Source organism: Gekko japonicus, unplaced genomic scaffold (genome assembly GCF_001447785.1).
Source record: "Gekko japonicus isolate JY-2015 unplaced genomic scaffold, Gekko_japonicus_V1.1 scaffold1911, whole genome shotgun sequence".
Taxonomy (NCBI): Eukaryota; Metazoa; Chordata; class Lepidosauria; order Squamata; family Gekkonidae; genus Gekko; species Gekko japonicus.
In genome coordinates, this window is record NW_015170945.1 from 218,324 (window position 1) to 243,295 (window position 24,972).

The window sequence follows — 24,972 nt, forward strand, 5'->3', positions numbered from 1 at the left end:
AGGAATGCTAAAATTGAAGTGAGCAATGGTCTTAATGGGTTTACCCCCCTTCTTCTGCACCACTGTATGAAGGCTTTCCAAGATGTACTGTATATTCTGTTGTGGATTGTCTTCAGGATGCCAGTAGAATCTCCGTCATGTCGGGATCATATTCCAATCACAGGAAGCACCACTTTTCAACCTTCGGGTAGTCAACTGCAACCAGGCAGGGAGTCCATGCCAGATGAGATCCTTTGTAGCATGTCTTAGGACACCAGTAATTTGCAGGTAGGGTCTACTGACATCTCCTGGAGGTTTGCGAACCAGGGCTGGTGTGGCCAGAACAGGGCCAGAAGTATAATGATCACTCATACATCTTCCAGAGGACCCTGGGCAGAATTGGGAGAGGGGTGAAGGCGAATAGTAGAGTCTTGAGCCAGGGAGCTAAGAGAGTGCGTCCGTCGCTTCTGCCCTGTGGTGGTAGAACCTTGTGAAGAAGCAGCTGAGCTGGTGATTTGTCGGGGAGGCAAAGAGGTCTGTCTACTTGTGGTTGTCCCAACTGATTCACTATCTTCAAGAAGAGCTCTTTTTTGTCTGCTGAGCCAATCCGCTTTATCGTTGGAAGACCCCTTATGTGTTCTGCTGCAATCAACAATAAGTGCTTCTCGGCCCAGGAAAGGATTCTCAGGGCTTTTTTGTGGAGATTGGAAGACCCCAAACCCACTTGGTCTTTGCCAAAATACTGTCCATTCTTATGAGGATGTGTCTGTGTCTGACTTGTTTGTGAAAATGCCTTAACGCTAGCCATATGGCTCTCAGCTCCAGCTTGGATTCTGCTCTTGACCAAGTTCCTTTGATTGGCTTGTCATCTAACATTGCTCCACAGCCTGAGAGGCTGGCATTGGTGAAAATCTGCAGTATCTCTCACTTCTAGTATGTTTCGCCTTGTGACAGGTTGGATGGTTTGGTCTCCACCTGGACTGGCATCTGGAGGGACAGGTTCGTTCTCTGCATGATCTGAAGTTGATAGGGTGGTAACAGTTGTCACAGCTTTCTTGCTGCAGTCAGGCCCCCTGGATCACACCTATGTACAATATAATGAGGCCTAGTAGCTTGGCCAAGGTCATGAGGGGCGTAGACCTGGCCTTGATTACAGAGCTTGACAGCTCCATTATTCTTTGTGCTTTGTTTTGAAGTAGGAACAACTGGTTGATGGAGGTGTCGATGGTAACTCCCAAATGTTCCAGTCCTTGAGAGGGAGATAGGGAGCTCTTTTGTGGGTTGACTATGAATCCATGATCTTGAAGGCACTGTATGTTTAACTTTGTGTCTAGCTGAGCTTTGTTTCTGGTGCTGGACCTGATCAGAAAGTTGTCTAGGTATGGATGAATGTCTCAATCTTACAATCAGAGTGATTAGTATCTTGGAAAACACCCTCAAAGCCATAGAGAGACCAAATGAGAGCACTCTGAATTGGAAGTGGAGTTCCCAAAGCAGAAGCAGAGGCATTTCCTGTGACCTGAGAGAATAGGAACATCAAGATATGCCTCTGTGAGGTCGATGGAAGTGAGAAACTCTCCTGGTTGCAGAAATTCCATGATGGAGCGTAGGGATTCCATGCGGCATTGCCTCATTGTCACAAACCTGTTCAGGAATTTTAGGTCTAAGATGGCCCTCCAATCTCTGTTTCTCTTTGGCACTGTAAAGAATATGGAGTAGACTCCTGACCCCTTGTCTGGAAATGGGACTGAATCAATTGCATTTATCGAAAAAAGGCATTGAACTGCCTGAACAGTCTTATTCTCTTTTTTCTGCTGTTTTGGAAACTGGTGACTGTATGAAGGTTCCTGTGAGAGGCTGAAGAATTCTATCGCATAACCCTTAATGACTACTTTGATGGACCAGAGGTCTGCTTGATATTGTATCCAGGTTTCCTTGAATAAAAAGCTGTCCTCCCACTGGGATGCTGCTGGCATCATTCTGATTGGACTTTTCAGATCAAAGACTGAGTTGTCTAGAGAATCTGGATAGTTGTCCTCTTCTGTAGAAGGGTCTTGACTGCTTCCAGGAGATCTTTCTTTGGTCTTGCCTGAACCTTGATAAAGCCTGTTGGGCTTAAAAGGAGGCCCCACTGTACTGCCTTCTATCTGTACACCTCAAGGTCTTAGGCAAAGTTTTTTTTAGCAGCTCTTGGTATGATGGATGCCGCTGTAGAAGCCTTGATTGCCATCATCATGGCTTCATGTGCCTTATGCAAGGTGAAATCTGCCTTCTTGTCAAAGCTGTCTTTTAAGAGGCCTGAGGATTGCAGAGGTGTGATGGGACCATCTACTAGTGGTACCCGTAAGAGCTCGTTAGCGAAGGAGGGAAGGGCGTATAATTTCTTAAGGTAACTTGGGCATTATCTATTTGCCACTGCTTTAACTCAATTCAGATTTTAATTGTTTTACAAAAGTACTCAAGGAAAGGAACCACTCTTTCTGTGGGTTCTGATCTGGGGGGAAACTCCTTGTTCCCTTTGGGTCTAGACCTCTGCTTAGGAACTGGGGGTTCCTTTGACCTCATCCTCCGGGGGGGGGGCATTGTTGGAGTTCTAATGCAATGAGGGCTTTGCCTTAAAGAATCTATTTGCCTTAAAGAATCTATTTGGCTGCTCTGGTATCTCTGCGTTTTGTTCATCAGAGAGAAACTCTGCCTTCTCCTAGGAAAGGGGGAAGAAAAGGAGGAGGAGGAGCGGGGCCCTATGAAAAATCTGGATCTCCTGCGCCCCCTGGTGGGGTTAGGGATGAGGCTGTGGCAGATATTCCCAAGCTCACCCTGCATAGTCTGCTTAAGACATAAGATCCAGAAAATACTGATATGGCCCAGAGGGTCTTACATTACCAGGGCTGGACTCTCTGTTGTAACTGGAATCCAACTGGGGGACATTAAGGCCTCCCATGTTGGGCTGAAAGTTTGTTCCTGCCTCCCTATCAAGATGTCCGCCACCTCAGAGGGAGAAAATGCCCTTTCCGCCTATTCCCCCTTGCTGCAGCTGCAGACCATTCCTGAGTCTCCCCAGCAGCAGCATTTCAGGGAGATCCACGGGAAGCACAGCGAGAAGGCAAGACAGAAAAACTTTCTTCCACAGACAAAGTGCCTTCGGCTAGCACAAAATTTACTCTGGATCCAACCCTTCGTGAGAAACAGAACCACAGAAGTAATAAATGATAAGATCCACCACCACCACCCCGGTTAACCTAGAGAAAGTAATTGTGTGCAGCCTCGAAAGGCAAAACCACTCCAAGAGTGTGCCCCAAGCAAAGCCCTTTCCAGAACACGTAAAGGTGGGTAGTTTGAACATTAAAAGAACGATGCCTTTTTTTTTTAAGGGGGGAATCTGAATTTAGATATACCTGTAAATAAGATTAAATACTCTTGGGCAGTTTAAGAGTTCGAGAAATATACAATTTCTTTAAATGCATGATTTACTAGCAGCCTCAAAATATAGCCCAGAAGTGGCAGTTGATTATCAAAGGCACATGAATAACCACATCCATTCAGCATTCTAAAACTTACAAACTAGCCATAAAAAATGTGATGTTGTCAGCATGGAGAACAGAACTACACAGTTTCACACACTTGCTCCTGCAGCAGCAAGATCCTCCAAGGCCTTCATTTTGGAAAAATGCTGTGCCGTCCTAGGTGAATTTAAATATTTTCCCCACAGGAAGTGCCCCCTATGTTTAAGACCCCCATAATAAACAGAGTTTGTGGTAGGGTTATGTAATAAGACCTACTTTGCTGGATCAGACCAAGAGTCAATCCAGTCCAGCTTCCTGTTTACAACAGAGGCCAGGGCTCAAACAAACTTCCTCTATTTATCAATATATACGGGGACTTCTGTATACTTACACTGAATCACATTTGCCCATTATGCGGGAAAAAAATTTTTTGAAGCTTAGTCTGCATGGGATTTTACCATCCCAAATAACCTAGTGTAATCTGCAACCTGTGGAGCTAAAACAGCACTTCTCAAACTGGGGATCCACATACCACCGGGGATCCACAACAATATTGCAAGTGGCCCACAGGAGTCCTTTATAAGGACCAAGGACAGGCTGTTCTTACACCCATCTGGCTAATTGAAACTGTCTTTGGTGTAGTGCCAAGCAGGTACAGCCCTAACACTGACACCAGAATTAACTATAGAATAAAACGTAATTGGCTTCCACTGTATTTTCCAATGGCAGCTTCAGCTAAGTACTGGAAGTTTAGGTTTTGTGGCATGCTGCTCTTTTTCCATGTGCGACTCTGAAAGGTTTTCCAAGAGCCTTCCTACCCCTGCTCAGCTGGCCTCCAGCGAGAAGGTATCAACCGCTACGAAAATTCCTTGCTCTCTTCAGCACAAAATTACTTTCAATCAAGGGTTGACATTGATCAGAATGTGGGTTGGGACCTTCTGAGTTATAGACCATGTTCAGACAAAACAAACATTTCCCTTAAACTTGCTCTTGAGAGAGCAGGTGATGCGGAGCTCACTGTTTTGTCTCAAAGATGCAGCGAGACAGAAACCTCCACATTGAATACTTACATATAATCCCCCATTCCTCACTTGGATTAAAGGCAGATTACAACCAAGTGAGTCATTACAAACAACAGAATGGGATGCTCAATAAACAATACAAGAGAATTTGGGTTGTAGAACCATGTGCTTGCACTTGAAAAAGGGGCTGCGTGGAATGCACTGCAAGAAGAAGGGAAATACTTGAGAAAAAGAGAAGACATTTTAAATCAAAATCTGGATCCTTGAGTTGACTTTAACCAACTTTGAGCTAAAGTACCAATATCTGCGCAAACAAAAATCTAACATCAGGGGCACTGCTTGGAGGTGGCTTGCATTTTATAGAAAGCTTTGAAGAAGCTAAACAATACATATCACTTTTACCAAAAATATAAGACGCAAGTCTTTGTACTTACCCCATCAAGCTCTGCTTCCTTTTTAAAAACAGAGTACGCCTCTTCATAGCCATTAGAACGAAGGTAATCTGCTATCGCTCGATTTCTAAACAGAGAGATTTTACTGTTGGAATTATTAGAACACCTTCATTAAAATCCTGTAGAATTCTTCCCAGCCCCCCAAAAGCAACATCCTAAGCAGGCCACATATTTGACAGGAATTATATGGAACATGCACAGTTGGGTTTTTTTTAAAAGGAAGATTATAAGCAATTATGACTGTTATGACCTGGATGTTTATGGACAATCAAAGATTTCATGAAGGAACTTGCTTGCCCTTCCCACAATGTTCACTGTAGTATAAAAAGGCTATTGTTATTTGCTGGAGAACTGGCATGGGGAATGTGCCCTGGTTAATTCTCCTGGACCTCTCAGTGGTTTTGACTAAGCAGCCTTGTGAGACCACTGCTCCAGCTGCTCAATAACTTTTCCCTCTGACTGACCTGGGTTCTCCAGGGTCTCAGGCAGAGGTGTCATCTCCCAACCCTAGTACCCAAGATACTTTTAAATGAAAAGGGAGAACAAAGCCGGGACTGTCTGCAAGCAGACCAGACCATGCGCTCCATCACCGAGCCATGGCCTCTCCCCTTAATTATGATATCCTTCCAGATTACTTGGCATGACCGGGAATGGTGGAGGGGGAGCACAACACTTCTTTCCATGGTTTCATCAGTATCTGGGAGATTTCACGATAGGGTGCCTTTCTAAAAACATCTCCATAAGTTCAGTGTTATATATTGATGGAACTCAATTATCCCACCTTTTCATCAAATCTCATTTTCAAAACCCCAATTTACTGGTTGGAATTACTGAGAGGTTGCATGAGAGCCAACAGTCTGACATTCAATCCAGATTAAAAAAAAAAAAAAGTGATAGCACTCCAGTCACTCTGGAGTGACTAATAAGTAAATGGCCTTGTGTAAGAGGAAGCTGATTTGGAAAGACCCAGAACTGCAAGATCTGCTTCTTGAATCCCAGGAAGGCAGCTGTATCCAGAAGGGTGTTTTTCCAGCTCCAGGTATGTAACTCCTGCTGGGCCTGTTCCTCAACATTCAAGATCTGGCCTCCATCATCCAAGTACAGATATTGTCTCAATTGCTATGAGGCTACCTTTGAAAACACTCCAGCAATTCAACTGGCTCCAAACAAATTTTAATTGGTAGAGGACATAGGGACCACATATCCATATTGGCAACCTTTTTCCAGGCTCAATTTAAACAGCTTGTTTTATCCTTCAGACATGCTTATCTGATTCTAACACTCCCCTGACCCATGAACTGAGAGTATCAGAGGAGACACCTGAAGTATAGCAGGCAGCAGAGGATCAAGAGAGCACACCTAAATTGTGCTCGCTTGGCACCATCCCTTCAGGCCTTAAGGCAGTTCTTTGCCTGCTTTCTCATCATTTTAAATCCAAAATGCTGTTCTGGGCCTTGTCATATTTGACTTTTTAAATTTAAAAATTGTTTTTAAAATGCTTGCAAACCATTCGTAATTTTTTATTAGACAGCACTGTCAGTTGCACTCCACAAGGAGTTTTGGAATTACTATTTGGTACAGTGATGATATAAATTTAATACAGAGGCAAAGGATCTTAGGCCTTCCTTGCAATGAGGGAGAAAACACAGTTGCACTTACCTGTAACTGATGTTCACCCAAGTGGGTCTTCTGTGCAGGAGCACATGGGACTGCACATGTGCAGGCCTGCCGCAGGGAGAAACTCTGCAAATAACTAGAATTTTCTATGCTGCGAGAGCACTCCCACCCCTTCCGGAGCCAATCTCTTCCACCCAAACCAGCCACATGACTGGGAGAAGGGAAGTGATTTTCCCTCGGTCTTCCTTCCACCGCCATGTGTTGTGACCCTGAGCTCACAGCAGACCACAGTGGGGAAGGAGGGACGGATGTGTGCCTTAACAGAAGACCACTCGATGCACATCCATTACAGGAAAGCCCAACCATGTTTTTATCTTTGTGGTTTCTGAGCAGTTCCACGTGGGAGAATGATGAGCTCACATACCATGAAGGAGGGCATGGGCTGGTCATGCCCAGTGAAACAAATGAACAAGGAACTGTCCCTGCAGAACTCCTCTGTACAGTCTAGACAAAATAATAAACATCTCCTGACATCCAGCGTGTGAAAAGTGTGTTCAGAGGGAGAGGTGAGGTTGGGGGAAAGCTCAGGTAAAACTATGTCCTGTGTCAGGTGGAACTGAGATATCACTTTGGGAAGGAAGGTCACACTAAATATCTCAAGGTACCTTATCCCTGGGGAACTTAAGGGAAGGGGGGAGGGTCACAGCTGAGGGCACCCAACTCACTGACACTGTGTGCTGATGTGATGGCAACTAAAAACACCATTTTGTATGTAACTAGCACCATATTAGAAGTGACCAATGGCTCGAAGAGTTTTCCCATTCAAGCCAGTCAGTACCAGTGACAGACTCCACTGAAGAGTGCAACGTAAGGTGGGAATAGACTAAGCAGGAATTTAGGAACTTCCTAGATTGGGGATGAGCAAATATCAAACACCCCTCTATCCTGTCATGGTAAGCTGAGATGGCTGCTAAGTGTAAGTGTAAGATGGATAGTCCTCTACCTTTAGGGACAGAAGGCAGTAAAAAATTACTGTTAAAGGACATGAAGTCAGACAGAATCCCTGAGTTGAAGCCCTGTTTGTGAAAGTGTCCCACTTGGAAGAGTACGGCTCATGGACACTCAGCTTTAGTGCTGCTTCTAGAACCTCCAAAGCCCTGACTAACAAGTCAGGGTTCAGTGAATTAGCCACGCTGCCAGATGTAGCATTTGTACATCATGATGTACCCTTCCAGGGGAGATAACTGCTACCAAAAAGGCAGTTTTATAAAGAGACAAAAGACAACTCCACAGTGGCCATGGGTTCAAAAGGTTTATACATCAATTTTGACAGGACTAGAGACAAACTCCATTGAGGAATGGGGGGGGGGGGTTTACAACTGGTGGGAACATATTAAACCAACCTTTAAGAACCTTTTGGACTCTGAAACAGAGATGACTAACTGTCCATTAACTAGGATATAAAACGCAGAAATGGCAGCTAGATGAACCTTTATAGATGAGGTCGCTAGACCCCCTTCTTTCAGATCCAGTAAGTAATCAAAGATTTTATTCAAACTACATGATTGTGGATCAATGCCCTGCTCGCCATTCCAGTGCACAAACCTTTTCCATTTATACAACCTTCTCACTGCGGGTTTGCAAGAGGCAGTTATAACCTATTCAGCTTTGCACAAATTTATTTATTTTTTATATTTATACCCCACCCTCACCGCAAGTGGGCTCTTCTATTGCAGGATTAGCAAAGCAGTCAGGTCCAAGGATTGAACCTGAGGATGATAGACAGGCCCTATGTGAAGAAAATCCTCCTTTGGGGACAATGCCCTGCATCACCCTTTGGCCAGTTGCCACAGTGTGGGGAACCACACCCTTATGAGCCAGAAGGGGACTAAACGGATGCATGATCACCGGTCTGCCTTTATCTTGGGAATTACCCATAGCCATTAAAAGGCATCCCCCATAGAACCTATGCCCACGGTTGCTTTGGAACAGAAGTGATGGCAAACAGGCCTATCTCAGGGACTCATTTCTTGAAAATTGGGACCAGATAGCGATCTGATATGGACCACTCTTGTTCTGTCCCTGTGTCCCTGCTTAGGCTGACTGCCATCACATTGTTTAAACCTGGTATATGAATAGCTGACAATTGCACCCTGTGCCTTATTGCCCATTGCCAGATGTGTGTGGTCTCTCTGCACAGGCAGAGGAATCCCATGCCACCCTGCTTATTCAGGTAGAATTTTGCTGTGACATTGTCCATTGCTACCAGAACATGTCTTCCTCTGATAATCTCTGTAAAAGAAGCGAGAGCAAGTCTGATGGCTCTCAACTCAAATGGGTTAATGTGAAGTGTGGATTTTTTCTTAGTCCACGTTCCTTTCACTTTTAGTCCCCGACAGACAGACTGAGTGACGCCTCAGTGAGAGGTAGACATCATGGGACTGGACCCGTAGAGGGATTCCCTTGAGATTTTCTGATATGGACCTTACAATGATTCTCGAAATAGAAGAGACCTTACAATGATTCTTGGGATAGAGAGTCTCCTCCATTGCAGTTCGGAACTGACACTGAAGTTCCTTATAATCCAATTTTGCAAAGGCCTCATGCGTAACCAAGCATATGGGACCACTGCAGTGGTGGAGGCCATATAACCTTTGTATGTGTTTGGCTGACTGGTACCTGTTGGACAGAAATTTCTTAACAAGGGGCAACATAATCTTAGCCCTGGGGAGGAGTAAATATGCTATCTCTTTTCGGGAATCTAAAGCAGCCTCAATGAAGTTGATAGACTGAACTGGAGTGAGGTGGGATTATTCCCAGTGATTATATAGTCTGCAGGGCTAAGGTAAGGTTCTTGACCAGTCTTTCTGGAGAGTCATCAATGAAGAGCTAATCATCCAGGTAAGGTATGCTGTACAACCTTTCAACCTCAAGTGAGCTATAACCTCTGAGACACACTTGGTGAGTACCCTGGGTGCAGTTCCAAGCCCAAAAGGGAGCACTGCGTACTTTTAGGTAGTACCTGAATAGCTGACCCTCAAATAATTTGTACTGTCCATGTGGATCGAGGTATGGAATTATGCGTCTTTTAAATCTAGCATGGCAAACCACACATTGGAGCCTAGATGGATAACATCCTGAACTTTGGGACATTCAAATGTTCATTCAGGGATCTTAAATCTAAAATGGGCCTCTTGCACCCACCTGGTCAATGGCAAAGTACCTAGAAAAAAAGCCCCTCTATGGTTCCTCAGGAGCAAGCTTTGTAATTGCACCTTTAACTGATAGAGAGGAGACCTTTTGCATTAGAAAAGGGGAAGGGTGGCAGGACTGGGCTGGAGAGTATTCAAGTGGAGGCAGTGATTTGAAATTCAAGAAGTAACCTCTCTTTACTATAGATAAGACCCAACTATCAACAGTAACTTGGCACCACTCATAAAATAACTTGGACAGCCTATTCAAAAAACCCTGGTCATAATCTAGTCCGGTAGATGGGGCACTTCTGCTATGTTGGTCTCTAGGGGATTGGGAAGGGATGCTTCCCCATTGTCTACCCTGTCTCTTGGGCTGGGATTGTTGAATGTAATGAGGCCTGAAGCCTTGCTGGAGGGGTGGAGGGCCCTGGTATCTGTACTCCCGTGCCCAATAGCCTCAATTAAGGTTCGATCTTTGGAAAGTACCTTTGTTTAAAAGGTGTCAAAGAAGTATGTGTTATGCTGGAGTGGCCAAACTTGCTTAACCTAACAGCCACACAGAATAAACGTCAGGTGTTTGAGAGCCGCAAGACATAAACAAATATTACGCACATGTTTTTATTGGAAAATATGCAAATTTGCTTTTTATTAACATTAGACTGTGTGAAGGAGGCTCATGTGGCTCCCGAGCTGCAGTTTGGCCACCCCTGGATTATGCCAAAGGATTTAGCTGTCAATTTGTTTTTCCTAATCTGATCCAAAAACGTGTCAGTTTGGTCACTGAATAGGTCTCGACCTTCAAATGGGAGAGCCTGTATTTTGGCTCTTGTATCGAGTGGAAGGGTTGAGGAGTGTAACCATGAATATCTCCATATTGCATATGACAATGCAAGAGGCCACTGACCCGCTATTACAATCTGCTCCATTTCTCACAGCACTGAGCCGCTGTTTTCCTAATTTTTGTCCTTCTGCAATGAGGAACTCAGCCATACTCTGCTTATCAACAAGCAGTAATCTAGAAACTGTGACATCTTTCCCCATAATAACATTTGGTAGCAGCTCATGACCTCTGTGAAGTTAGCCACCCTCAGTCCCATAGCCCCAGAGGAATAGATCTGCCTTCCCAGCAGACTGCGCCTTCTTCCCTCTTTATCGAGTGGGAATGAATTGCCTCCAGCTCTTTCCTTGGTTGGTAAGACCTCTGATACTATGGAGTTTGCTTGATGGTAGTGAAACAAGTAGTCACAGACTTCTTCCCTGATCCTATAGAGATTTTCCATCTTCTTAAACAATACTGGTGCTGATGCTACGTCCTGTATCCCTTGTAACAGTGGGAGTGCCACAGGACCCGAGTCGGGACTGTATAAAACCTTCATTATAGGGTTGGAAGGTTGCAGCTCTGAAGCATTAAACTCTAGACCCAGGGCTTTCAACATTCGGATCAGCTGCTCCAAATACATCTTTAGGTCGTCTGTTGGGGAGGGAGCACATGGGTCCATGACTGAATCCTCCAGGGATGGCATCAAAGCATTCTCTGAGCCCGCTTCCGAAAGTTGGTAGAGTGCGTCCTCTGAATTGTAAAAGTGATGGATGAAACCCACGTCAGAGTGGTAATGGTGTTCGTGATCCAATTTGGATCTCACAGAAGATTTTACAGGTTGCCATGGGTATGGAGCCCATGGGAATGCCCATTGTGTCCACTGTGGTGGCATCAGGAATGGAAACAGGCCCCATGGATTCTGCTGAGATGGCTACTGATTTGGTGGCTGTGGATCTGGTTGCCCTTTGTCCTGAGACGCAAGGGGAGGCACCTTGAAAATCTCATCTTCCAAGGAATCTGGGGACCTTGATACTCTTCTCGATGGTGAGGGCATCTTCAGATACGAAAATGAGTCAACATCAAGCCCTGATGATGAATTGTGGTGCCGGGGGCAATTTGACTTAAATATCATTGGTGTCAATGCTCAGCTCCGAGGAGAGACTGATCATCAGGGTTGAGGAAGGGCAGATTGATGACCTTGGGAGTTCATCAGTTCCACAGGGCGCCTGAATGACACAGACGTGGTGTTGATCTGGCCAGACTGTGATGTGAGTACTTGGCTCTCTTTTTAGCCTTTTTTTGGAGGCTGTTCCGATGTTAATCTTGTGGTGGAGACTTGAGTTTGCAGCTCCAATAACAATGGTATTGATGCCAAAGTCACCGAATGGGCCCTTGTGCCCTTATCCATTTAGGCCCATTTTCCCCCACAGGGATCTTGGGAGCCCAGAGCTTTCCCCCAAAGTGCAGCTTTAAGTCTTCCCTTTGCGTGTCTTAGGCATAAGGCATCTACAAGCTGGGCACATGGCTGTATAGTGGCCTTCTCCCAGACATAGGAGGCATGGAGAATGATCATCACTTGGGGCCACTTTGCAGTTCCCCACACTAAATAGAGCCATCCTACTGATTTTTGAAAGTCCTCACTGCTCTTTGTGGAGAAAAAAACCTCACTGTTTTATTGCTGAGGATCACAAAGCAGTAGCTTAGAAGCACATCCTCTCCTCACGGCGGCAAGAAAAGAACTGGGAAGGAGTGCACGCCCCACCTCTGTCACATGACTCCTATAGACAGAGGGGAGGGAGAGCACCCCAGGACCTAGAACCTTCTTCAAAAAAGCTTGGAAGCTCTTCTCCATGGCTGGCCTGCAATTATGATCAGCCACAATGATGAACAAGATTATATTGTGTCGTCAGGGGTTGTGATGGACGGAGCCATGGCTGGTAATGTCTTCAGAATTGAATTTGTATTGTTCTGATGGGGCAGTATACTTTGAGGATCCATTACACTGAGGGTCAAGTTCACCGCTTGCATTCGATGGCACTCTGCTGATCCCACTGACTCCATGGCTGGGGACACCACAGGAACCAGGGTGTTTGCTGAGGTCCCCATGGAAAGCAAAATGACAGCTGATTGGGAGAAGGTCCTCTGGGGTCCTTATATCTGTTCAGATCCAGTACCTCCAGTGGAGCAGGAACCTCAAAGATCTTGTCGTTTGAGGATGGAGGCGATCGACGGAGATGGCCAGCATCAGGGCAAAGGTTTTTGCTTTCTTCTTCTTAGCAGGTGGCTCTGAAGCCACTCTCAAAGTTGAAGCTCTCAATGCCTTTCTGGATGTCAGATGTGATTGGGCTTAAGTTGGCACAGATGTGACTGGGGTGTTCAGGCTGTTTTGGTCAGGAGGGGTTGGCGAGTCTCACTTGAGGGGGTTTGTGTCCCCAAAACCTTCTCCCAAAGTGCAGCTTTAAGCCTCTGAGTGCTCTCATGCCTGGTCTTTGGGGTAGACTGTCAGCAGTGATCGCAACTCACCGTATGGTGCGACTCTCCATCATCAATTTATTCAATGTATATGACCTTAGGTCTTAAGCATAATTAAACATGGTTAAAATCAAATATAATGTACAATCACTCAATAGCAATACGTTAAGATACAAGGTTTACAAAAAATGGCAACAATAAAATTTTTACAAGATAAATAAATGATGAAATCTTGTTAAAATAAAACATTTAGATATAAAAGAAAAACCAAAGATATTACAAATTCTGAATGCAGATAACAACATAAAAACTCTCCTGAATAACTAGTTTAAGACTAATTTTGGCATTTCAATGAGATTATGATTGCCAAATATTTTGCTACCAAAACAGCTGTTTCCAGATCACTGTTCTCCAGTAATCGCCCATTGCTTCAAAGGAAGATGGTGTTTAAGTAAAATGGGAAATATCCAATAGGATCTACAGTGATTCATTAAGGACAAAACAATAACAAAGGAGCCAAAGTTTCAACCACACCACACACACACGCACAGAGCCTATCTGAATAGGGAATTGGCGCAAAACGTCCTGCTAGTTCTGCAGATGGGAAAGCATTTAATCCTGCAAGGGTAAAAGCAAACTTATGAGTGGGAACTGCAAGATAACTTAGATATGCAGGCAGATTTAATGGAGGAGAGATCCCTAAAGTCAGAGGTGAACAGACAAGTCTAGCTTTGGCAACTGTATTGTCTCTATCCATGTTGGATGCCTTCAGCTTAATCAATCTCCAAGCCTCTTGCTGAGTTCTTATTAAGTGTCAAGAAAGGGAAACCAAGCAAATCCAGCTTCTCATCAGCCTTGACCAAGCGTTTCTGTAGTGATCCTCCTTCAGAAGGTGAAGGAGACCCCCAGACGATGGAGTAGGGGGAAAAACCCTTCAGTCTTAATTTAAAAGCAGCCAACCAGGCTCTCAATTCAACAGAGCACTGAGCTACTTCCAACCTGAGTGCAGTTCCTGAGTGCACATTTTCAGACTCCCAGTATCTGACGTATAAACTGAATACAGAATGTATCAGATATTAAACTGATAAGAACAGATGACTTATTTAGAGAATGTTTACGTTGATCTTAGCCAAAAGGCTGAGAAGTGATTCTTCATCCCTAAACTGCCCCATACCTTCCCAGACTTGGACAGATTATTTCTTAAACATCTCCTTCAATTTTTCCACAGATCTATCTGAGCAACAAGAGGCTTTCTCTCCCCCTGATTTGCCCGAATGGGCCCCAGTTAGTCCAACTGAAATTAAAAGCCAAATAAATAAATTAAAGGCTAGAAAGGCCCCAGGTCCAGATGGACTTTCACCTGAGTTGTTTAAAGACGACCTAGACTGGTGGGCTTACCCTCTGGCCACCCTTTTTACCCTAATAGACAAAACAGGGACTATGCCTGCTTTATGGACAAACGCTATTGTAGTTCCAATTTTCAAAAAAAGGGGATCCAAATTACCCAGGAAACTACTGCCCAATAAGCCTGCTATCAATAGTGGGTGAGTTTTATGCAAGGCATCTGTCAGCTAAACTGACCTCCTGGGTTGCAGATCAAAACCTTCTGGGAGCAGAACTTCCGGTTGATGGCCGCGCGCTAGCAGACTCACCTCCCGGACCTTCCGGGGGTGAAGCTGCACTCCAGCAGAAGGAGGGGGTGCGCAGGATCGTCACCCCCCCAGGGACCCGGTTGAAGGGGCTCTGGCCATGGGACTCTCGAGAGGTCGCCTCTTCGCCGGCGCGATGCCGGGGAATTGAGGCGCTTCTCCGTCCCAATGGTTCTTCATGCTGTGAGACCGAATGGAACTAAGTGACGCTGACCGGGGCAAGCGCAGGAGGTCGAGCGTAAGAAACGGAGCTAAAACAAGGTCTACGGACCAATTATGAACGTGAGTTCAACTAAAGCAATCGGTTAAAGTGAAAAAGAAAGCTCCCCACCCACGCGGAACAGAAAGTGAGGCGAGCGGGGGAGGGACGCCTCCCATGCGCATACATTTTAAATCGAATCGGGGGGGGAGCGGAAGAGAAAGCTGTTATAACTGTTGAGAGAGACTTACCAAGGTGAGCTTGAGCGTTTAAGCGCATATTCAGAGACTTAAAACTTTTGCAAAAGTAAACAATCCAAAAAGATGGCGGGGAAGAGGATGGAGAAAGAGAAACTGTTAAAAGCGAAAGGAACTGAAAGTCCAATGCCGGAAGCAACCAACGAGCTGGCAAAGACATTAGTGGAATCCATGCAACCCCTGCTGGATCAGATGAATAATCTCAGGGAGCAGCTGTCAACAATGAATCAAACAGCTGAGAAGGTGAAAGAGGTGGACGCCACTGCCCAAAGGGTGAAGAAGAAAGTACAAAAACTGGAAAAGAAGCAAATCTCCACAGAAGATCAGCTGTTACAGCTACAAATGGAAAACGCCAACTTAATTCTTCACTTCCAGGGAATTCCAGAGACCAAGGGAGAGAATCTGAAGGAAATGATGAGTGAATTACTGGCCCCAGTGACAGATATGAAGGTGGAATTTTTGCTGAGCGATATGGATGTGGCCTATAGGTCATATTCCGGATATATAAAGAAAAATAATCTGCCTGGGGAAATAGTAATAAGATTCTCAAAGAGGCATGTGAGGGATGCAATCCTGAAAGCGGCATCTGGCACACCCGTGAAAGTTGGAGAAAACACTATCAGAATTTTAAAAGACATTCCATTTGAAGTAAGACAAAGGAGAAAGAAGTACAAAGATTTAATTCTTTTTCTCCAGACAAATACAATCGGATACAGATGGCTAACTCCAGAGGACGTAACCTTCAAAATTAAGGATAAAAAGGAAAAGATTGACTCTGTTCAGAAAGCACAGGAATTTTTAAGAGTTCAGCTGGGAGAGCCAGAGGAGGGAGGAAAAAAAGGGATGGACAGTAGGTCCAGTGGCGAGCTGGACTTGGGGTCTTCTGGAGAAGATCAGAGAAAGGGGCAGCAGCCCACAAAAGTCCTTACAAACTGCGAAAGACATTGGGCAAGGGAAAATGAAGACTGAAGTATTTTAATAGTATTTTAATAGTAATAGCAGCCATGTCAGGGAGGGCAAATTCCTGTCAGTGATTGGGGGCGGTGCCCTAGGGAGAATGAGGCAAACAGAACACATTTATCTGATTGATCAGATTGAGCAGGGAAGGCCGGTGTAATTTGGACATCTGCCACCTGAGACAAAGGCCTGGAGCAACAACTCCATTTTGCAGGCCCTGTGGAACTGTGATAAATCCCGCTGTTTAAAGAAGAGGAGGAGACTGGATTTATACCAATTTGGATTGTAATCCTCAGAGCTGCTTACAACTAGAGATGTAAAATTTCCGGAAATTTTGAAGCTCGGAAAAAAAACCGGTTTTTTTCCGTTTTCGGAAAAAAATGGAAATTTTCGGGAAAATTGAAAAAAATGCTACATTAGCATTTTTTTGTCTTTTCTAGATTGAAAGTCATTCTGTTACTTTAGGAACATAAAATATGACTATGGACATTTTTACTTGGCATGAAATTATCACAACTAGCATATTAAAAATACAGTGTATCCAAACAATTATTACAAACAGAATACCCATCCACATGCAAAAACAAAACTGAAACCTTTTTATTTTCTTCTGACAATAGCACCTCCTAAAGAAAGAAATGCATCTTGTTCTTGCATTGGAGAGTTCAGTTTGTAACCTAGGACTTGCTTGTCCTCAGTGCACAGAAATTAGATCAATCTGATGTCATAGAAATGATTTGGAAAATATTTGAACACCTTGTCTTAAAATATTTTTTTCATCATGTTAAAATAAAACGTTCCATAGTCAATTTATTTTATTGTACTTTATTTTTTCAATTTTTCCAATTTTTCGGAAAAAAACAAAAAAGGCTTCAGGAAAAAAACTGGTTTTTCCCCGAATTTTTCCGGTTTTTTTCCGGGCCTTCACATCTCTACTTACAACCTCCTTTCCCTTCCCCTCCCCACAACAGACACCCTGTGAGGTAGGTGGGGCTGAGAGCTCTTTCAAGGACTGCTCATGAGAGAACAGCTCTGAAAGAACTTGTGACTGACCCAGGGTCACACCAGCAACTGTCCCAGATTAGAGTCTTTGCTCATAACCACTACACCAAACACCAAAGGGCCGTGATCTCAACTGGAACCATGTTCCACGAGGCTCGGGCCAAGGCTGATGTCGCTCCAACAGTGGGAATAAAAATAGCAAATTTCAACAGGAAATGATCCCCCTCACGGAAAACTATCCACCATAAACTCACATATCTGTGGGAGAAAAGCTACTGAGACCAGGATATCATCAATAATGCTTGTGCACATCGCTGTGGGGATCTAAATCCTCAAGGCCATTTAAAATCACCAAGCCCTGAGACTCACTACACAATTGAACAACTTTTCCCCGCAGTATTTATTTTGTTATCTTTGGATCTTCTTCGAAATAAATAAGGATAAGGTAACCCCTCCAGCATTTTCATTGACCCTGTGGCCAAGAGGGTATCATTTGGGCCGATACGGGCATTAAAGTCGCCCGCAAGCAATATGGGAACTCTAGAGTACTGTTCAGCAACCCACTCAAGAAGATTCTCCAGTTCTTTCCACAACTCTACATAATTGTGACTGTTCCCTGGAAGGCCAGATAATGAAACTGAAGCTCAAATACTTTGGCCACCAAATGAGAAGGGAGCACTCACTGGAGAAGACCCTGATGCTGGGAAAGATTGAAGGTCAAAGAAGACGGGGACGGCAAAGGATGAGATGGTTGGACAGTGTCATCGACGCAACGAACATGAAATTGAGCCAACTTCAGAGGACAGCGGAAGACAGGAGGGCCTGGCGGGAGCTGGTCCATGGGGTCGCGAAGAGTCGGACTCGACTGTGCGACTGAACAACAACAAAATCATTTGCAGAGGGAAATAAACTGAAATTGTACTGAAAGAAAAGCCTGGAAATTAGGATAGCAATGCAGTAATATACTGATGTGATACAATCCAAGAAACATTTACTGGAATTGATATTAAATATACTAAACATGCTAAGCCAAATTTTGGACACCCTTTTTTTGAGCTGGAATTGGCGTAATATACGCAGGAAGACTAATAGATTCTCTCAACCAAGTTTCCTGAACTAAAATAATATGAAACTTTGATAATTACGACATGTCCAGGGTCCTTTAATCTACTGTTCCAGCCCAAGATGTTCTAGGATACAATTCTGATATGCAGGGCGGAAGACTGTCAGTTTGATAGAACTGCAGCATTTGGCTAAGCTGAAGAGGAGGACAAATTGGAGTTTGCAGACACTCTGTCTATTAGAACACTTGGTTCTAAAGGGGGTGGTTATATTTAAGAGGGGGGAAATCCCCAGATTCAAGAACTTCTAAGGATAGGTTATCAAGGGCAGAACTACAGTCTGCAGGTGGTTCCTTAGAAGGGCCAGACTTTGGAGGAGAGACCTGCCTAATTTCCCTCAAATAAGTCTGTAAGAGATGAGGGCTGAATAAGCCTATAGTGTGATAAGCCCCGACAATTGGGAAAGGATCATAAATTTGGCAAGACCTAACCTTCGTTTCTATATGTTGTTGAAGGCTTTCACGGCCAGAGTTCATTAAGTTGTAGATTTTCTGGGCTGCCTGGCCATGGTCTTGGCACTGTAGGACCTGACGTTTCACCAGCGGCTGTGACTGCATACTCAGAAGTATAACACAGAAGGATGGAGTACTCTCTGTGTCAATGTGAGAAGAAAAATGGTAGGCAAGTAATTTATATCTATTCAGTTTCCTTTCTGCTAGAGAATTTACCTGCTGAAGCGAACCCAAGGTCAGTTAGACCTGACAGTCACTAAAGCCTGTAAACGATTTATTGGAGCACCAAAGAAGGAGAGGAGGCTAGCTTCAACCTCCTCCTCCATCCCCACTAATCCTGGGGTAATCAGGCCTAAAATTGGTTCAGAGAGGGAGGGATGTTGGTGTTTCATACTAACTGAAGTCTTTGGGCTAGCTGCCTCTCTAGCAGAAGGTAATTTTGATGGTACCAGCTGATTAAGTAGAATCAAAGAGTGAGAAAGACCAGACATGTCCACTGGGGTCAGATTTGTGGCAGATTTCTCTAAAATTAAATTTTTTGTACTGGAGGTTTGTGAAACTAATTTCTGTATTGAGGAGTTCCTAAAATCCCTTTGGAGTCTAATCACAAATTCAATATAGTCAGAGGCATGTACATGTATATATGCTGGTATACGATTAGAGCAAAAAAACCCAACCAAATAACACTCATACAAGTATAGGGCCTGGGATTCACTCCACGTTTACAAGATTGATGGCAGATTGAGTAGTTTTAAGGATGATTCCTGGCCCACCTTTTAGATGACCAATTAATATATTTTCCACGATACAGGAAGATATTTACTGCCACACATTTGGGATGATAGGTTAATAAGCAAGCATCCAGTTTTTGATCCCTAGGAGCAGTTACAAGTTCTCTTACATGTTTCAAAAACAACCCCAAAATCTTCCCATCACTTTTAGAGTTGTCAATTTTACCAGACTCTTGATGGCGGAGCAACTTTTCCAATGTCAGTGGCAAGTCCTTCCATTCCTCGACAAGAAATCCATAATCATCTCAAGCTTTGCGAAAAAAATTTGGAGCGTCTCCACAACTAAATCTGTTTGGTTTGCTAATATGCCCAGTTCCACTGTTTTTCCAGCACAGCATTGTTGTATCATTATCAGAAGGCAGAGTCTGTTCCAGAGAACATGTACCCCCACTCTCATCCACTGCCAGACAGTCGAATCTATTTTGCTGTTTAAAGGGGGCAACCCCCCCCCCCAAATCTAGTCTGTTTACTCGACAGAGATTTCGCCTCATCCGAAAAAGGGTATGCTCTTTTCAGCCCCATAACAGTTCCAAATTCAATCTTAGGAGTTTAATTTCACAGAGAGGAAGAAAGCCTTTTGAACTGTATTCCTTCTTCAAGAGTTTCTGGTAGCAAGCATAGCGTATGATCCTTCCTTCAGGTATTTACAACCCAAGGACTTGCTTCACAGGTACGGCAGTCATCAGCTGAGTGCCCCGGAATGCCCAAAGTACCCCCAAGAGGGAATTTGAAATAGAATTAGATTACCAAAGTCTTGTAAAGAAACTTCTTACCTATCATCAAGTCATCCTTTGTAAAATTTTAATTGCTTCAGCTGCCTTGCCTCAAAGCAGCCTGGTGCGACTCTCCCAGGCATCACAGGCACCCTTCATAACCATCAGACCGGGCCATCTTGGTGCTGCAGCCCACACATTTCTCAAAGCCATCTTTGTTCAGAACAAGGAAGGTGGGAGACAAACGAGCTCCGTGAACAGACAAATGATGACAAGCCCTTTTGCAGAGATCTCCTCGCAGTGGCAAAGAGAAGACGGAGGGAAGATGGCTTCCCCTCTCCCAGCCACGTGGGCCACCTCTAGAAGGGAATGTGGACGTGCTCTTGCAGCATAGAAAAGACTAGTTCTTTGCAGTTTCTCTCCACAGCAGGCCTTTGTGTGCACAGTTCCATGTGCAACTGAACATAAACCATGAAGACAAAAAGAAGGATCTTTGCGTCCCTATCCTAACATGTTTGCACCCCTAAGGCAGCATGTAGCAAGATACCACTGGGCTGTTAAAAAGTTTCCATCAACCCACTAGTCATGCATCTGTGAGATATCCTGTGAGATTTGTAAAAAATGTATCCTCAAATCTTCCAAGTAACAGGGGCCACTCTCTGGGAGGAAGAGGGGAAAATATCCTCATGCCTGCGCTGGCTTGACAGCTTCAGGTGACACCTTACCAAAGCAGTAGCAAGATGCACACGTTTCTTGCACTTCTAACATCATCAAACCGTTGGGCCTGATGCTAACCCAACCATGCAACCCGTTCCAAGCCTCTCATATGCAGACTGGCTAATGGCAACTGGTCTAACTTTATGACTGCTTTTAAGTCTCTGCAGTTAGATCACTTGGGTTTATACAGTTGTTCCCAATCTGCATCAGCCTATGTACACTGCAAACTTTGGAAGGTACAAGCTAGATAAGCTCACACTAACTCATCTTAGAGGTAACACTGGTCCCCACCAGAGAGAAAGGTGGGATATAAATGAAATAAATAATTTTTTTGAAAGGGGCCTGCTGCTGATGCACAGGGATAGAGAGCGAGGGCATTCCCTCCCCCCGCCGCTCTTCCCATGCATGCTGAGCGGAGGAGCAAGGCCACTCATTGTGGGAGATCCCTGCCCCCTCCCACCTGACAACCAGCCACTCGGTCCAGCCAGTGCTCCATACTAGCTTACAGATCTCTCCTCCCAACTAGTGAAGTCATAACCCTAGTTCCTCCTCTACCTATCATGAAACTGATGTCACATGACTCCCTGTCATGTACTCACTGGTCACTGTGCAGCTGTCTGGGTGTTAAAGATAGGTTCACATTCTAGAAAGGCTGGAGACCACTAATCTAAAATAAACAGACAGACAGACAATAGTATTTATATGGCTTATTTCAAGTATTTACTTACTTCATCTATACCCTGCCTTTCTCTCCAGCAGGGATCCAAGCCAGCTTTCATCATTCTCCCCTCTGCTTTATCTTAGCAACAACCCCATGAGGTAGGATACGCAGAGAGTGTGTGACTGGCCCAAGGTCACCCAGAAATCCTCCACTGTAGATGGGGTCCCTGGATCTGGGTCTCAACCATCCTAGTCCTTCACTCTGACCCTACCCCATGCTTCACATATTTTCAAGTAACTCTTACAACAACCATATAAGAGAGGCCATTACTACCCTCTCCTCCATGTTGCAGTAGCGGGGGACAGAAACTGAGGGGTGTCTGAACGTACCTAGAGATCTCACAACTCTGAAGATATCTGAAGAGAAATTGCAGGGCATCCTCTTAGCCACTACATGACATTGGTTCTCAACAGGGAGAGCTACCTTCCCAATGCTTTTGTGGTCACTGTTTTCAGCAGCCCAGTCCATATGTTACAGTGAATGTGTGTACAATCTGCATGTATGTTTGTATGCCTGTTTGTAAGGAAGAGCCAATGATCATTCACTTCACAAATGAAACTGGGAACCAGTACCTGGATAAATTGGGGGTTTCAATCATATGTTCAACTGTACATGTGTTCAATGTAACATGAAACTTACTGAATGCACATATACAAAAAAAATCAAGCGTATGCTGATTGCAGACTGTACCGTAACTTTTCAACAGGAATTCCACAACAGTCCAAGAATCTGAGCCTGCTTTGCAGGGAGGGTGGGGTATAAATTTGACTATAAATAAATAAATTATTTTGCTCCATCACATGACTCCTGCCCCTTCTAGTAGATCAAGTTGCCATATGCTCCAAAGGAACCCGTGTTTCTCAGTGATGGAGCACATGCTCTCAGAGAATTACTGAATGTACAGCTGCAAAATCTCCAGAAATACTGTGCCCATGGGGGCGGGGAAACTGACATGCACACACTCTTTGGAAAAACAGGAATTTCGGGGAAATCGAAATGTATACAATACTTTTCACTGTCAAATCAAATGTGTAATTTATAACTTAGCATCTAGAATTGTATTAATTGGAATATCTTTGGAGTTTGAATGCATACATCTCTCAGTAAAACCTGATCTTGAAAAAAATCATTTCACTAGCTTCAAAGAAAAAAACAATTTCTAGAAGTTGTTTTAGTACTCCTCAAAAATTTGGAAAAATTGAAAAGGTTATCAGAAAAAGAAGGAAAAAACTGGTTTTATTTTTGCCCAGGGCCTTCATTTTTGTTAGTTGGATGCTACATGCATAACCCAAAGAGAAGCAAAAGCCAAGTGAGAATCTCAGCCTTTGAAAACAAAACTGTCTTTGTTAATAGTTGGGGAGGGGGGGACTTTACCACACCCTGATTAGGATGTCAAAGAATCACAGGATAGTTAGAATTGCTCTACAGAACGCTAGGCAGCTTTCCTTTTTGACTAGACAGGCTGGAAAACTTCATGACTCTTATGATTTGGTAAAACACAGAAATATTTAAGAATGTCATACTGGCTAGAGAAAAAGATTCTGAATATGATTTCTGGCAAAGAAGGTGGGACCATACAGATACCATGACAATGAACCCTGTGCTCAAATTCCTCCCATAGGCTACAAAGGCTGCTGGTTTCAGCGGGCAGCCCACTGAGACCCACATAATGCTACTCCTGGTGGCTTAAGGGATCTCCAGGAACAGTGTGGGGCAAAATATTTCTGCAGTGCACAGAAACAAGCCTCAAATCTTCTGCCCTGCATGATTCCCCTCCCCTCAGAGACTGAGCCACACTCCCAACAAGCCAGTCCGCTGTATCCTGATCTCTCATCTGCAAGCCAGGACTCAAAACCACAGTGTGGTTCTTGGATAAGGTAACACAAGTATCATTGTCATTCTATCTGACCTGGACATCATGACAAAGTGCAATCTGTTGGGAACATGGAAGGCTTTGCCCTCCAAGCTGCACACAATGGAACACAGCAAGGAGAGCACAAGAATCCAAGGACTTCCTAGGCTTGTTCCTGTGATGTCTGAACAAAAGTTTATTTAGGTCACAAGATAAGAGGAAGATATGAGGGGTGCAGAGATTAATATGAAATGCTGTGAAGTTTACAAACATTTACAAAAACCAGACAAAGATTGAACTAGAGTTTGCCGGTTGCAGAATTCAGGTTACCTTTATGCTAAGATATTGTTTATTTTTGTAATGTGGAGTGTACAGCCTATTTTGAGACCAAGTGCATGATTCATTCTTCCAGTTGCATGCAACCGAGGCTGGAAGAGACAGGCAGCAGCCTCCAAGCATATGACAGCAATGCTGGCCGAGCTCAAGCAGAAGCAGCATGCCTGCCCGTTTGAGCAGGCACACGTGAGGAGGCTGAACCTGCAGGAGCAAGCACATGAGGTGTCCCCTGCTCTAGCAAACGGTGTTAGGAGAGCTCAGAGGTAGGCAGGCTGTAGCATCAATGGAAAGGGGGGCCCTGATGGTTGACTTGCCCTGCAGAAATATGACAGTATTTGATAGCACACCATTAAGTTGTGAATTGACTGGTTGCTCAATTAGAGCCATGGGCCACACAGGTTTCTTTATCATGAGGCATTTAATTATTGTCATGAGAATATGAGCACCAGAATTTGCATTCCGCCCAACACATGAAGAAATTTTTTAATAGTGTTCGTTGTGAGCAAGTGCTCCTCACCTTAAGAAGTCCAAATCTAACCAGTTACTGAAGTGTCTCCCCCGGCATACACTGAAGGTGATTCTTGGAATGTGCTAGTCGATACTGAGTACAAAAATGCAGATATTCCCTAGTGGATATTCTACTACACCTGAAGTGAATGTACATTTACTACGACCTACCAAGCCCTTAGTCATTTATTCTTTCAAGTACGGAAAGCAGATTTTGTTTAGGTTGATTTCATATGGGTTTCCAGAAAAGTCTCCCTTTATTTAAAAGCTTATCTCCTGGCTTTTCCACCCATTAAAGGCACTCATGGTGATTTATGGTAAAAAATTATGGCCTGGATCCAAAGCACTGCCAGCAAAGCGAAGCTCCCTGCATTTGCCCACGAAGACCCACATAACGCTGCTCCCCGTGGGCCAAGAGACCTTCAGGATCAATGTGGGGGCAAAAAAAGATGCACCGGAAGCCGGGGGAACAACAATTTGCCCCCCCCCCCACTGACAAGAAAGAACCTGATATATAAACCATGTTTATCAGAGCAGAATGAAACTGCAAAGACCGGACCTGGCAGGCCTGATTTCAGATTTCCATAATATTGATGCCAATGTTGAAAAGGCCCCACTACACAGGATTACCTAAAATGC

The 24,972-nt window shown here is 44.3% G+C and overlaps 1 protein-coding gene across 1 annotated transcript in view; it reads right to left on the reverse strand.

Annotated features, from left to right (window-relative positions):
* Window positions 1-24,972, reverse strand: part of PAFAH1B1 (platelet activating factor acetylhydrolase 1b regulatory subunit 1) — a 112,789-nt gene that overhangs the window by 43,772 nt on the left and 44,045 nt on the right. Inside the window, exon 3 of the mRNA XM_015418889.1 lies at window positions 4,939-5,023. Within this exon, the coding sequence (XP_015274375.1) occupies window positions 4,939-5,023 (85 nt within the window). The remainder of the gene's footprint in view (window positions 1-4,938; window positions 5,024-24,972) is intronic.